Source organism: Sebastes fasciatus, chromosome 15 (genome assembly GCF_043250625.1).
Source record: "Sebastes fasciatus isolate fSebFas1 chromosome 15, fSebFas1.pri, whole genome shotgun sequence".
NCBI lineage: Eukaryota > Metazoa > Chordata > Actinopteri > Perciformes > Sebastidae > Sebastes > Sebastes fasciatus.
Window position 1 is genome coordinate 5,505,017 of NC_133809.1, and position 13,170 is coordinate 5,518,186.

Below are 13,170 nucleotides of genomic sequence, written 5' to 3' on the forward strand. Positions count from 1 at the left end.
GACATCAGGCAGGATGTTGGCTCATTATATTGCAGGTCTTTTAAACGGATTGAACAAGTTTGAGTGCACTGCTTGGATGTAAAGGTCTTTTTTTATGATTTATTCTGCAAACGTGTCTGTAAACACTTCATATTTGATTGCATTATTCATGTTAAATGCATTACCTCATGGAAAAATCATCTTTGCTGAATGAATTTACTGAATGGATATGAGATGGACGATCTGAGGGAGGACCAGGGTACAGGATATGTAGGTTGTTTTTGATTTGTGTTGTTTTATTCTGATTGAATTGTTCTTGTTTTGTATGGTGAACATTAAAGGTCTCATATTATGCTCATTTCCAGGTTCATAGATGTATTTTAATGTTGCACTAGAACATTTTTACATGCTGCAATGTTCAAAAAACCCTTTATTCTTCTCATACTGCAGCCTGAGTCTGCCTGCCTCAGAGCCTAATTCAGCCTCTGTCTGAAAACCCCTGATTCACAGCCTGTCTCCTCCCACTCTGCTCTGATTGGTCAGCGTTTTCTGTCAATCAAACGTCCTCAACAACAGCGTCACCCTCCCCCTCCCTCCCGGAGAAGCTCTGGAGAGAGAGGAGTGGAGAGAGACAGTGGAGGGAGAGGCAGCTAGAATAGAGCTTATAAACCACTTTAAAGTTTATAAACCAGAAACTTCACCCAGCGCACGTGACCGGAGGAATCTGATCAGAAATCGGCGACACATGATGAACATCTGCGGTCCAGATTCCAGGTTCTCCTGACGGTTTCTCTCAGGTAAATAATGCTATTTATAGCTCTGTTAGTTAACTCAGTGTTTACCTCATGCATCAACTCTGTAAACCGTAAACATACACTCTGTTTTACGTCTGTCTTTACAGATCCATCTGAGAAATGACCGACAGAATCATCCCAGAGGAGAGCAGACAGCTGAGAGCAGATAGCTGTGAGCAGACAGCTGTGAGCAGACAGCTGAGAGCAGATAGCTGAGAGCAGATGGCTGAGAGCAGACAGCTGAGAGCAGACAGCTGTGAGCAGACAGCTGAGAGCAGATAGCTGAGAGCAGACAGCTGTGAGCAGATGGGAGATACAGAGCTAACCCGTTAGCATGTAGCTACATGCTAACGGGTTAGCTACATGCTACCGCTATGACACGGTGTGTAAACACAGCGACCATCAGGGTGGAAAATAGAAGATGTGAAACAGTAGTCAGTTCATTATTTCTGCTAAAAGATAAATGTATGGAAGATCAGAGTAATGGTATATTATTTACTGTAGGAGCTGTCTCTGTGTTACCATGACTACAGACCACCGGAGCTTAGCTCACCGGAGCTTAGCTTACCATAGTTTACCAGAGCTGAAGACTTTCTCCTGTACCATGTTAACATAACTAACAGGTGAGATGATTACAAATTCTGTGAATAATTAATATTGTCATCTGTCAACTCAAATAAAGTTTGACTGTGAAACAGAAATGTGTTGTGTTGCTTACAGTCACTATTTACTACCTGTACTCTTCTACATGCATGACATCAAATATATATAATATATAAATATAACCTGTTTAAACAGTGTAATTACATAAAGCCTTTGTGAAAGAACATGTTATATTTAGATGATGGGAGTACATGAAGACTGTTCTGCTGGTTCTTGCAGACTAACAGTAGGAGCTACTTTGCTCAAGTTCGGTTGAGGAGGAGAGACAGTGACGCGCTGTGGGGCGGGGTCAGCTACTGAAGGTTCTGCTCTGGTTCGACCAGGAAACCCTTATATGGCTAATTCTCAAATGACGTCAGAAGAAAAGGAAAAGCTGCGCAGCGTTTTTCGACACCCATTTCCGGACAAACGGAGGAGGAGAAAAAGAGAGAGGATGGTCTTTTATGATACTATGGTGACTTGTAGACACACTGGGGACAGATATTGATGTTTAAAAGACATGGAAAAGTGCATTTTGCATAATAGGTGACCTTTAAGAGTGAATAAAATGACTATAAAATTATAGCAGTTATTAAAAAGCCTAGGGGAAAGCTGTGAGGAACAGATGAGTCTTAAGATTAGATTTAAAAACAGCAAGTTGAGTGTGAGGCCCTATCTGTGGATGAAAACATCTTGCTCATAAGACATTGAATTAAAATTAAGGCTTCTTTTTTTCACCCTGGGATAGGAACCGGAGTAAATTTAGCTTTAACTGTCCTGGTTCCCTGTTTCATTAAAGCTGGGACTGTGTTCATGCTGGAATCCACCAACGCACCTTGAAGCTACAGCAAAGCCCGGCAGCCCAAACCTCTCATAGTCTCCTCCATAGATGTCCCGAACCAGCTTGTCCACTCGGGTGCTCTCCCCTTCAGAAGCCATTTCTAGAGCTTCCTCGAAAGTAGAGCAGCCCGTCAGCAGGCAACACAGGCCCAGGAAGGTCCCACCACCGAGGCTGTAAACACACAGGAAGAGATGATATATAAACTATTAATATTCTAGAAATGTAAACACATCAGTCTAAAATTAAGGGCAAAGAGAAATGTCTGCCAAAAGCAATATTGACCACCTAAAAAATAAGTTTATGTACATTATAGCCTCCAAATTCAAAAACACTTCATGTTTTTCTCTCAGCACAAAGGGCCATTATGTTGAGGGAGAAGTAAGCGTTCATGAGTCCCTTTCTAAGCCACCAGACAGAGAAACCACATGTGAAAACAAACCAGTGGAGAGAGAAGTAGGAGGAAAACTGTCAGTTCAACTGACGTATTTCAAACTTCAAACCCAAATCAAACTAACAAAGAACTATTCTGCACAAGCAAACAGTTGAGTAAGGGAAGTGGTTCGGCAGCAGAGAGTTAAAAAAAATGCTGCTACTTTTCACACCAAGGCAAGCAGGCCACCCAGTTGACTGGAATACACCCGCCTGCATCACTGTAACCTGGTATCAGCCTGCGTGTGGTTCGCTAGTGTCACCTTACATGTTCTCTGTTTCTGTTCTGTTTTGGGTCCAGTGATACGCAAAACAAAAGTTTTGTTGTTTTCTTTTACTCATTCTAAAACTGTAGAATATGCTTTGTCCTCCAAATGGCAGCTTTACTACTTTATCTTTCATCATGATCATAAATTAAATCAAATGTGGTATTTGACTTGAAAATCACTTATAATCGAGCGTGTCTTAAAGTACGCCCCTGCAGCCCCTGTACTCCCTCTGGGCCCCACCTTTAAGCAAAATAATACATAATATAGAGGCATATACTGTATATAAGAAGTGGACGTAGTCACCGTGACGTCACCCATTGGTTTGTGGAGTGCTGCTTTGAAGCCTCGAGTTTGGCATTTTGGCCGTTGCCATCTTGTTTTTTTTTGCAACCAGAAGAGACATGAGGGTGGAGCGAAGTACACCAAATGCTGAATAAGACATTTTTAGGCTTCCAAAGTGTTACAGTTGTCTTTTATGAACTGAAAACACACCGTGAAAGAGTTAAAGTACTTAGACAAAAACGCGGACAACCCCCAGACCTGTCAATCACAAGTTAGCTACGTCCTAAAGCATCCCCTGCTTTATGGTCTATTTGACTCTAAATGGGACCATAATTTACTAAATGAACATCATGCTGTATTGAAGAACACTTTAAACTAGCGATTGAGAACATAAACTCATGTTTACAATGTTTACTGAGGTAATAAATCAAGAGAGAAGTAGGCTCATTTTCTCATAGACTTCTATACAATCAGACTTCTTTGTGCAACCAGAGGAGTCGCCCCCTGCTGGCTGTTAGAGAGAATGACAGTTTAAGGCACTTCAGCATTGGCTTCACTTTTCAGACCCGGAGGTAGCCCACTGTATAGAAGGCCTTGTGTTCTACATTAATTATATTTAGTTTAAATGGGGGCAGCCTACTTAAAGCAAACTGCAGCAGGCCTCGTGGATTTCCATTGAGGGGCTACATAAGCATCTAATGTAAACAATTCCATTATATGACTAATATCCACCAGCCAACATGGCGAGTTCACAGTAAATCTCCATCCCTGATAATTACCTGGTCCCTGTAACTCGTTTGTAGTTGCTCTCAGAGTAGACGGCCAGGATGCTGACCCCAGAGCCTATGTTGACCAGCAGCAGAGGATAGGGGTTCTCCAGTGTGTAGGGCTTCTGGACGCAGCGATCTGGATCAGTGGGGTTCTCAAAGTAGTAGCACTCTGAGGGTCCGCGGGACACCACCGAGTCGATGTACAACACCCCCCGAATCAAACAGTCCAGCTCATCCAGCTTGTGAAGCTGCAGGTCCGCCATCTTTTTTTTGGTGAGAGGAAACAAGAGAACATGGATAACATCACTAAATGGATGTGGTCATGAGAATACAGAGGCGGGAAACTGGGGGAGGGGGGAAAGCAAAGGGGGGGTAAGAAAACAGGAACCTTCACTACAATTCTATTGAATACGTCTCACCAGAAAGAAAGAAAAAGATCTCAAACAGATGTGGCCTATAATAGGAGGTAATTGTGCAATTGTACATTCCAGTTTGATAAGAAGGGACTTTTAATGCAACAATCATGATTTTTCTCATTGTAGTCATTGTTTAATTCGTCCAGATTAATTAACTGATATTTTATCATGGTCCAGAATGATTTTTTTTTAATTTGCTTTGATTTCTTGCCAATTGCATGAGGACATGCATGCCCTTCTCGCCCTTGTATCCACTGGCTATTGTTACATCTTTAAATGTGGATTTCAGGTGCTCTCCATCACTGTTAAGACTACATGAATTCACATCACATGCTATAAATATGTTATTCTTCTGTCTCCTCTTTCCTTTCGGTCAATCTTCACTGTCCAGCCTGTAAAAGCAAACAGAAGAGAACAACTGCAGACCCACCGTGCGGAAATCAGACTCAAACTTGTATGCCCCCCCTCCTGTGGCGCAGAGGGTGGTGTGGAGGCTGGAGAAGTGCTTGTTGCGGCCCATCTGCAGGAAGGCCGGCAGGTCATGCGTGGGGAAGCGGATGAAGTGCAGGTTGCCCGTCCTGCCGCACAGCGTCAGGTCCTGCAGCTCCAGGTGCACGTCCCTGATGCCCGTTTTACCATAGGCGGTGTTGGAGGTGAGGTAGCGCCGGATGCTCTTCAGGTTCTCCACCTCTTCCTGCTCCTCCTCTGCTGTGATGTCTTTGGGCTCAAAGTACACCAGCTTCACCAGAGTGCCTCCAATGTCCATCCCAAACCAGGGAAATGCTGCATTATGTGAGATAATAAATGAAAAAAAAAATCACTCACCAATATTTTTTTATTTATTTTTTAACATTTCTTTTTATTAATAACCTCAACATATTCAGTGTAATTTACAAATTGAACAATAAATAATTCTAAAGATGGGGGAGATTTATAAAGCTTGAACATAATGGTATTTAATTTACCAAATAGCATCAATAAGTTGGTTGTATTTTCTGATTCTTGTTTTCATAATGCAAAATAACATCCTCATCTCTTTAACGTAACGTACGTAATAACACATTCAATGCAATTTACAAATTGAACAATGAATCATTCTAAAGATGGGAGAGATTTATAAAGCTTGGACATATTATTTAATAAATTTATTCAATTTACCAAATAGCATTAATAAGTTTAAAATGGGTTGTATATTCTGATTCTTGTTTTCATAATGCAAAATAACACCCTCATCTCTTTGTTTGACAGCTTCTATCATAATGTTGTGCAATAATAATAATAATATTACAGTTAAAATGTTCAAAATGATATATATATATATATATATATATATGTAATGTACATTTGTTTGGGGTTATAAAATGCTTGTTTTCATGCATACATTATGTTTTTTATGTGAAAAGCTCAAAGAAAAATGTGCCTCCTTTTATAAACTGTTCTCTGACTAAACAATAACATTTATATTATATGTAATATAAATATTATTGTTTGAATGCTTAGTGACAGAGAGGACAAACAGAGCTGATGTCTCAATGTTGCAGCTTCATCCTCAGAGGCAGAAGTACAGTGTGTACCATGAACGCCATCTTGTTGCAAAACAGATCCTGTCTATTTACTGCCATTACATCTCACTGATATTACACTGTAATACCAACACCAACATGATTTAGTCAGTTTTTGCATCATCCCAGCACATTATGCACACATTTACAATTTATTTAGATGAATTTATGCCACCCATTATATGATATTCTTTGCAAGATATGTATTTCCACTGCCTATCTTTTGTGTGGGAACGCCTTTTCATATGTATATAACTGTACATGCACATATTTATATAACTGTACATGCAAATATGTATTTAACTGCACATGCAAACGTCAGTAAATAGCCTCAGCCCATTGCTAGTATAACGGTTGTTTTTTAAAATGCAGAGTTTCTGAAAACGAGTTGTGTGTATTTCCCTGTGGATTGAGCGTTTCGATACTTACACAGTATTTATATAGGATTTAAGCCTGCTTTATAATAAAACAAACATGAAAATCTAAATTTTGTATAATATGGACCTTGCCTGTTTGTTGACTACCAGCTTTATTTTCATGTATATTTTCTATTCCATGCATAACAGTTCGTCCCCTCCCCTCTGTGTGTATGATCTGTGTTTGTGTCCACGTGAACGGAATAGGATCAGGGATTAGAGGCAGATGTAAACCAACAAGTCTATATCCAATCTAATTCTGCAGACATCCCATCACAGCACAGCAAAGGTCACTGTTAGGGTCAAGATTAAGCACGCCCCGCCTTCCTTACAGCCGTACATTAACCCTATTGGCTCGTTCTTTGATTGACGGCGCTCTCGTCCAATAGGAATCGAGAACGCGGAGTTTGCGGAGGGGAATCTCTGCGCAGATGTGTGTGAAGAAGACAGCGCAGCTTTTTTATTGAGAGGCAGGAAAAGCTTCAGAGAGGCAGTCACGACTTGCTGACGCAACAAAACACGAAAGGTAAGCACTATATTATGTGATATTAACACAATTAAGTGTTTAAGTACATAGAATATGTGTTTTATTGAGTGTTTTGTCAAGTGTCAACTCAGGAAACAGCGGTGACATCAAGCTAGGTTGTGACGTATTTATCAATTTAAACTCACTTTTAAATGCTAGTTCATGTTTTCATATATTTACAACATATTTCAGTCATTTACAAGCAAGTAAATCGTCTTTTTTGTTTGTGTGCAGCCTGTTTTTATTCTTCCAAACTTGCTTAGTCAGTAGATTATCAAAAAATAGGCTTGAAAAGTATATTTAACAGTATATTTCCATATTTTACAGGCTGTTTTTAAGCCTCTGTTGTTGTTGTTTGTGTGTAAATGTGTCCCAACCTTCTTAGTCAGATGTTTAACAGCCTGTTAAGTATGTTTGACAAGTATTACACAATATATTTCCATATTTTACAGGCAGTTATTGGCCTCTTTTGTCCTTGTTGTTTGTGTGCAGCCCTTTTTGAAATGTGTCTCTAGATGTTTAACACAAAATATAGGCCTTGAAAAGTATAACACAATATATTTCAACATTTTACTGGCAGTTATAGTCAGCTGGAGCTTGATGGGTTATTTCCTCATGCCAGTATGTAACTCTAAGCATATCTGCTTTCACTTCTTGTCAAATTTTCCTTATGTGGCATAATAAAGTTGATCTGATCAAGCTTGTCCTTCTTTGCAAGCTTTCTGAGACTAAAATAAGACTTGAAACAGAGATCTATTCTGCTTGTAATTTGACCCAGAGAGTCTTGGAAAGCCAAGGAGACTGGCAAGAAAAGGACTGCCTGTTTAGAGGTCATTCATTTGGCTCAGCTCTGCACCTCGTGTCAAGGTGCTCTTTTTCCCCCCCTTCTCACACCACCTTCCTTGTCTTGTTAATCTGCAATCCCTCATCACTTTACACTTAACATGCATGCTTGAAAATAATACACACTTCCCACATTCCTCTTAAGGCCTGCACACAACTCAGTATATCTGCATATATCTTGGTATAACCATGGCCTCTGAGGGCTAATGATACCGTGAGGAAGACTTTGCTCTTTGCTTTCTGCCTCTGACATTTATTCCAGACTGCTGCCCCGCGTTTACACTAAACTTTAACGCACTGCTCTATTTAACGTGGGCAGTGATGACAAGATAATCTTGTGAAAACATTCCCCCTGACTAAACCTGACAACAGATTACTCCACCTGACTGTTTAGGTATAAACAAAGTGAAGGTTTAAAGATGTATTCAATACAAAAAAAAGTGTGTCAAAGCTTTATATTTGACATTGAAAAACGATAGGTGTGTGTGTGTGTGTGTTTGGAGTGACGGATTCGAGAAGTTCGGGCTGCACATTTGAAGTTCAGATATTAAACTGGAGCTGATTAATCAGTTACTACTAGTCAGGGCCTGTTCACCTTCTTTGTACGCCAGACAACTGCAACCTTGAAATGAAAGAGCGGTGTCCTCCACTTTTAAAAGGGAACAAAAGGGTTGCAGGTGTGAAGACTGAGTCACATACTGTTTGTTTTTTTTATGTTTCTCATAAACTGAAATGAAAAGGAAATGTTAACATTTTCCTTTTCCCCCTGAAGCTACAGGATGTCTGATCTTCACTTTCACTTTCGGTTTCATTGAGTAAAAATCCCCGAAGTGTGTCTGTGATCTTTGCAGACAATAACGATCAGATTTCCTTAATGGGTTTTCTTCGGTACTTTCCCATCTCATATGTAATAAGAGTAGAAATTGGGAATGTGGCCAAAGTGCTTTGGCAACTGAGGAAGTACCCAAAATTACACCGTACAAACCTGATGTGTGTATCGGGAGAAGAAATTATTCTTTAAAAATTGAAGTCTTCACTATCCCTGTGCTTTTGTCCACTTTCTCATTTCACAGATGTCATTTGCCAGTGAAAGGCTGTATAATGGATACGTGCGGCAGAATATGCCGACCATTGTGAGCAAGATGAAAGTGAGAGAAATGATGATGCATCTGCCTTGCCTGACTGCTCACGACAGGGTAAGTTTCATTAGGTACAAGGACATAGGACTATGGTTGGAGATAGTTTGAATCGTATTGGATTAATATAATGTACTGGCTCTAGTATCCAAATTTGTCGATACTACCGTACTGACTGTAATGGTACCCTTTGAACAAAAAACTTCACTGGAAATCATCACTACACTAACAAGAAACTGATAAACTCATGTATGTTTTTTTCCCTATGCTTTTTTTTTTTTTTATGAAACCTAAGTTTAGGAGAACATCGAGGCAAAAAGAGAAACTTATGGGGGCAGCGACAGCGCTATGCTACTTCTGGACTGTCTGAGGAGGAGAGAAAACTGGCCGGAGCAGTTCATCGAAGCACTTGAGGCGTGTGAGCAGCCGACTCTAGCAGCTGAGATTAGAGCAGAATACAACGCTCTGAGAGGCGTCAACAGTAAGTCTTTAACTGTGTATTATAGTGTAGAATTTAATGTAGTTTTCCCCTTTTTGACTAGAAAATATTTAGCACTACTACCTCAAACTAATTCTATCAGAATATTTTTCAGGTTCCCTATGATCAAAGTAGTATGTGAGATATTCAGTATTTAACCCTTAAATGAAACAGAGTTGATGTTGTTAGATTACCACACAGTGAAACCACAATTTAATTTTAGTCGTATGTGAAGAGGACCACATTATTACAGACACAAAAAAAATAAATGCAGAATAATCCAAGTGTTTGTGGCCTACCATTTGTGCTGTGGTTCTAATATCCAATATTTTCATTATTCTCTCATGCACTATTTTCTGGTGTAGTTTGGAGCACAGTATGCTGGACTCAGCGTTGTATATTGCAGTAATTTATTTTGGAAGCAAACTGTTTGCATAAATGTTAGTATGTTATTATATTTTTGGCGCCTGCATGGACGGTTCACAGGCGAGCAAGTGTACGGTGTCTTACAGCTCATTTACTCAGTTGAAGCAAAACTGCGTCTCCTTGCCGTGTGACCTCCAGAGATAACTCTGTGTTGTGAGAAAGATGTGCGGGAGAATGGTGTGCTGTACATATAAAGTGCAGATGCAAAGCGTGAGAAGGATCACCTATATTCTGGAAAACTTTAGTCTTTATATTTAGTTCATAATTCTCAATATGTTGCATCTTGGGCTGCCCTTTAATTTTACCATTCTCTGAAATTCAAATCTATCCATAACATTCTTTTTATATTCACTAATGTGTTATTATTAGTATGATTTATAAAATCATATTATATCTCGTGGCGCTTTGCGTTGTTTTTCCAATAAATGTTTCAGGGAATAATCTGCTGTATGTTTGCTGGTCCTGTGAACTTCAGTGCTGTTTGATGTGACATTAGAGACTCCAGTAAATGATAACTGAAGTACTGTATAGTTACAGTGTCAGCTAGTCCCTCAGGGGCTTTAGTCATATGATTCAAAATGGATTTAAATGACAACATTGTTTGCTTTGCCCTAGATTCCAACCCCGGCTCCCCTCCAATGACTGTCGTCAGGGCACACGTCCATCCAGCACCATCTGCCAGTCATCTGTCCTTCCCAGAGAATGGAGCAAACAGTCAGGCTGCTGTTGCTCCGCCAGCTGATGCATCAGCTCCTCCAGAGGCAGCTGCCCAGGTCTCACCCTCTCTGGAAATCCCTGTGCAGCCACAAGCCCCCCAGAGCTCAGCAGCTCAAGTTCCTGAGGCTGTTTCTCCACCCGAGCCTCCACAGTCGACTCAGAATGAAGTGGCACCCCGTACACCAACACCTCCTCCTTCCCCTGTCACTCAGGCGGTTACAACCCCACCTCCACAGAGGGAGATTAAGTCTCACCAGGAGCCAGTGGAAAACTCTGAATCAGACATCCAGGATGTCCCTGGTGATGATGGCGTGATCCCTGATCAGGGGAGCGCAGGAAACGGCGAGGTATTGATCAACGGTGTGGCCACTCCTCCTCCACCATCTCGTCCTGTTGTGCCGTGTGAAACGGACACTCCTTCCAGCCCAGATCGTCTCCAAACAGCAACAACCTCCACAGAGGTCAGGCCACCGCAGAGTCCCTCTCCAACTCCGATAAACTCAGATGTGACCGATGGATCCTCTTTCCTCACGTTGACCCCAGAGAAGCCTCCAGTCCAGGACACCACCCCTCTTGTGGACCCAAAACCTGCTGCTGTCCTGCAGCCTGAAGAGATGTCTGAACCTCCTACTACACAGGTGAATACCAAAATATGCTAATTTTAAGACTCAGTAATAAAAAAACAAAAGATCTTGTCTCTGGTACTCACTTTATTTGTTTCGGCCCTCAAACCTTCATCAGGCAAAATTAATTAAATCTCTTCATTCATGAATTTTACCTGTTGAAGGTGTGAAGACTGAACCGTCATTAATAGACTACAAGTGACCAACAGTGTGAGAGATTTTTTGTTTTTGCCAATAAGACGCACTGGTTAACTTTGTAGTAATTGTTACCTGTTACAACTTAGTTATAACTAAGTGTCTCCTAAAATCGATTTCATACATTTCCCCAAATGACCCAATATTCAAAGCACAAGTCTTGTAGCCATGTTGCTCTGCCATGTTTCGACAGTAGCCCAGAACGGACAAACGAAACACTGGCTCTAGAGAGAGACTTTCACGCTTTTATGTTACCTGAAGGCCACCGTAGTTCTCCGACACGCTTGTGAAACTGCGGTAACATGAGCTGCAGAGTGCAAAACTGTGTTACCGCCAGCCGCCGTCTGACTTCCGTTGCTCCTAAAGTAGTGTTATTATAGTAAGGATGGCCTCTGAGCGAGGCGAACGGCGTTACCATGGTCTTGCACTCGGCGGCTCACGTTACAGCAGTCTTTGAAAGGGAGGAGTGAGCGGAGGGGTACTCAGTTGGTTGCAATCTGCAACTACACCACTAGATGACACCAAATCAAATGTCGTGTTGTTTTTACCCAACAGCATCTTTGAGAAGAATATACTCTTATAATGTTCAGGTTTTGTTTAACAGTACGTCTGAGAGGGATAGATTCAACTACACTTTGAGGCGGTCAGTTGTTGTGATTCTAATATCTTGTCAAGCCACATTCACGTACATGAGAGATAGACAGAATGTTAGAAATATTACACCAGCTTCCTTTTTAAAAACTAAACCTATCATGTTATCATTTTCACCTGCAGGTTGTTGAAAGCAGCCCGCAGACAGAAACTGCAGCTACAACCTCCCCTCCGCTGCCGGGTGCTGCTGGGATGGACGCCTCTCTCTGGGCTGACAGCAGTATGTGTCTGAGCAAGCCTGGCCAGCTCATCAGCATCCTCCCACAAAATCATGACAGCCCTACCATCCCTGCACCCAGCACACCGGCGCAGCCCTACTCGGGTAATAGTGAGCGTCTGGAAATGAGCGACGCTGCAACGGACGCCGTGACCTCTGCCCACCTTCCTGCATGCTCTGCTGTCAGCTCCACCGCCGCGACTACAGCGTCAGCACTGCCATGCCAGGAGAACGGCTTTGCTCTTAACCATAACGAACCGGAGGAAAACAACTACGAGTCTCCTTGTCAGAGTTTGGAAAGGCAGGAGGTGCTGATGCACGAGGTGCATGTATCCGAGGAGCCGTCTATCCTCGACCTAGACGGCCAAAATTCAATACCACGAGCTCAAATCGTCAACGGTGAAGCAGCCAAGGAGCTCACCTCTGCGCCACCACTATCCACCAACACTGTTGAGACTGTATTGAGTGTAAACACCCCCTTCAGTGAGAACCACCACCCCTCTGAGCCTGCACCCGCTGATACTTCACCAGAGCTGGATTCAGAGAAGAAGATGGCAACTAATACAAAGTACATTCTGACCGCTGCAGGAATGGGCGCCTGTGCACTGCTGATGGCGTGGAAGTTTAAGCATTAAAGGGATTTAATACCTTTTAAAGGGAGAGAAGATTAGGCTTTAAGGCTTTTGAAAGAGGATCTTAAGGTTATGGTGCCTTATTGTAGTCACTGGACTGGGTTGGCGTGAGGCAGCTGTTTAATAATTACCTTTAGTAATAATAGCTGACTTGCCAGACCTTTGATCATGTCATTAATTATGAGTATGTCTTTAAGTCCGACTGTTTTATTGTTTTATTGTTGAATGAAGTTTGCCCTAGTGAGCAAAAACCAAATCTACCCATCTTATTCTAGTTAGGGAACTTCGTGGCACTTGGTTGAGATCTCAGGTTATTTATGCACTTG

At 41.6% G+C, this 13,170-nt stretch overlaps 3 protein-coding genes across 4 annotated transcripts in view; 2 read left to right on the plus strand and 1 right to left on the minus strand.

The window, feature by feature from the left end:
- loxl3b (lysyl oxidase-like 3b) overlaps positions 1-13,170 on the plus strand; it is a 372,166-nt gene that overhangs the window by 322,441 nt on the left and 36,555 nt on the right. The window lies entirely within an intron of this gene.
- On the minus strand, positions 2,070-5,201 carry LOC141783653 (pantothenate kinase 2, mitochondrial-like). The gene is made up of 3 exons (XM_074661057.1): positions 4,853-5,201; positions 4,016-4,269; positions 2,070-2,427 (listed from the first exon to the last, which is right to left on the minus strand). The coding sequence occupies exons 1-3, from the start codon at positions 5,186-5,188 to the stop codon at positions 2,184-2,186; spliced, it is 834 nt and encodes a 277-aa protein (XP_074517158.1). The 5' UTR covers positions 5,189-5,201; the 3' UTR covers positions 2,070-2,183.
- On the plus strand, positions 6,789-12,994 carry LOC141783651 (uncharacterized). Of its 2 annotated transcripts, XM_074661054.1 has the most exons (6): positions 6,858-6,926; positions 7,705-7,793; positions 8,843-8,965; positions 9,206-9,386; positions 10,425-11,164; positions 12,119-12,994. In XM_074661054.1, the coding sequence occupies exons 3-6, from the start codon at positions 8,843-8,845 to the stop codon at positions 12,845-12,847; spliced, it is 1,773 nt and encodes a 590-aa protein (XP_074517155.1). In that variant the 5' UTR covers positions 6,858-6,926; positions 7,705-7,793; the 3' UTR covers positions 12,848-12,994. The 2 variants fall into 2 exon arrangements, with proteins under 2 accessions (XP_074517154.1, XP_074517155.1); XM_074661053.1 differs by lacking the exon at positions 7,705-7,793 and having other exon boundaries at positions 6,789-6,926.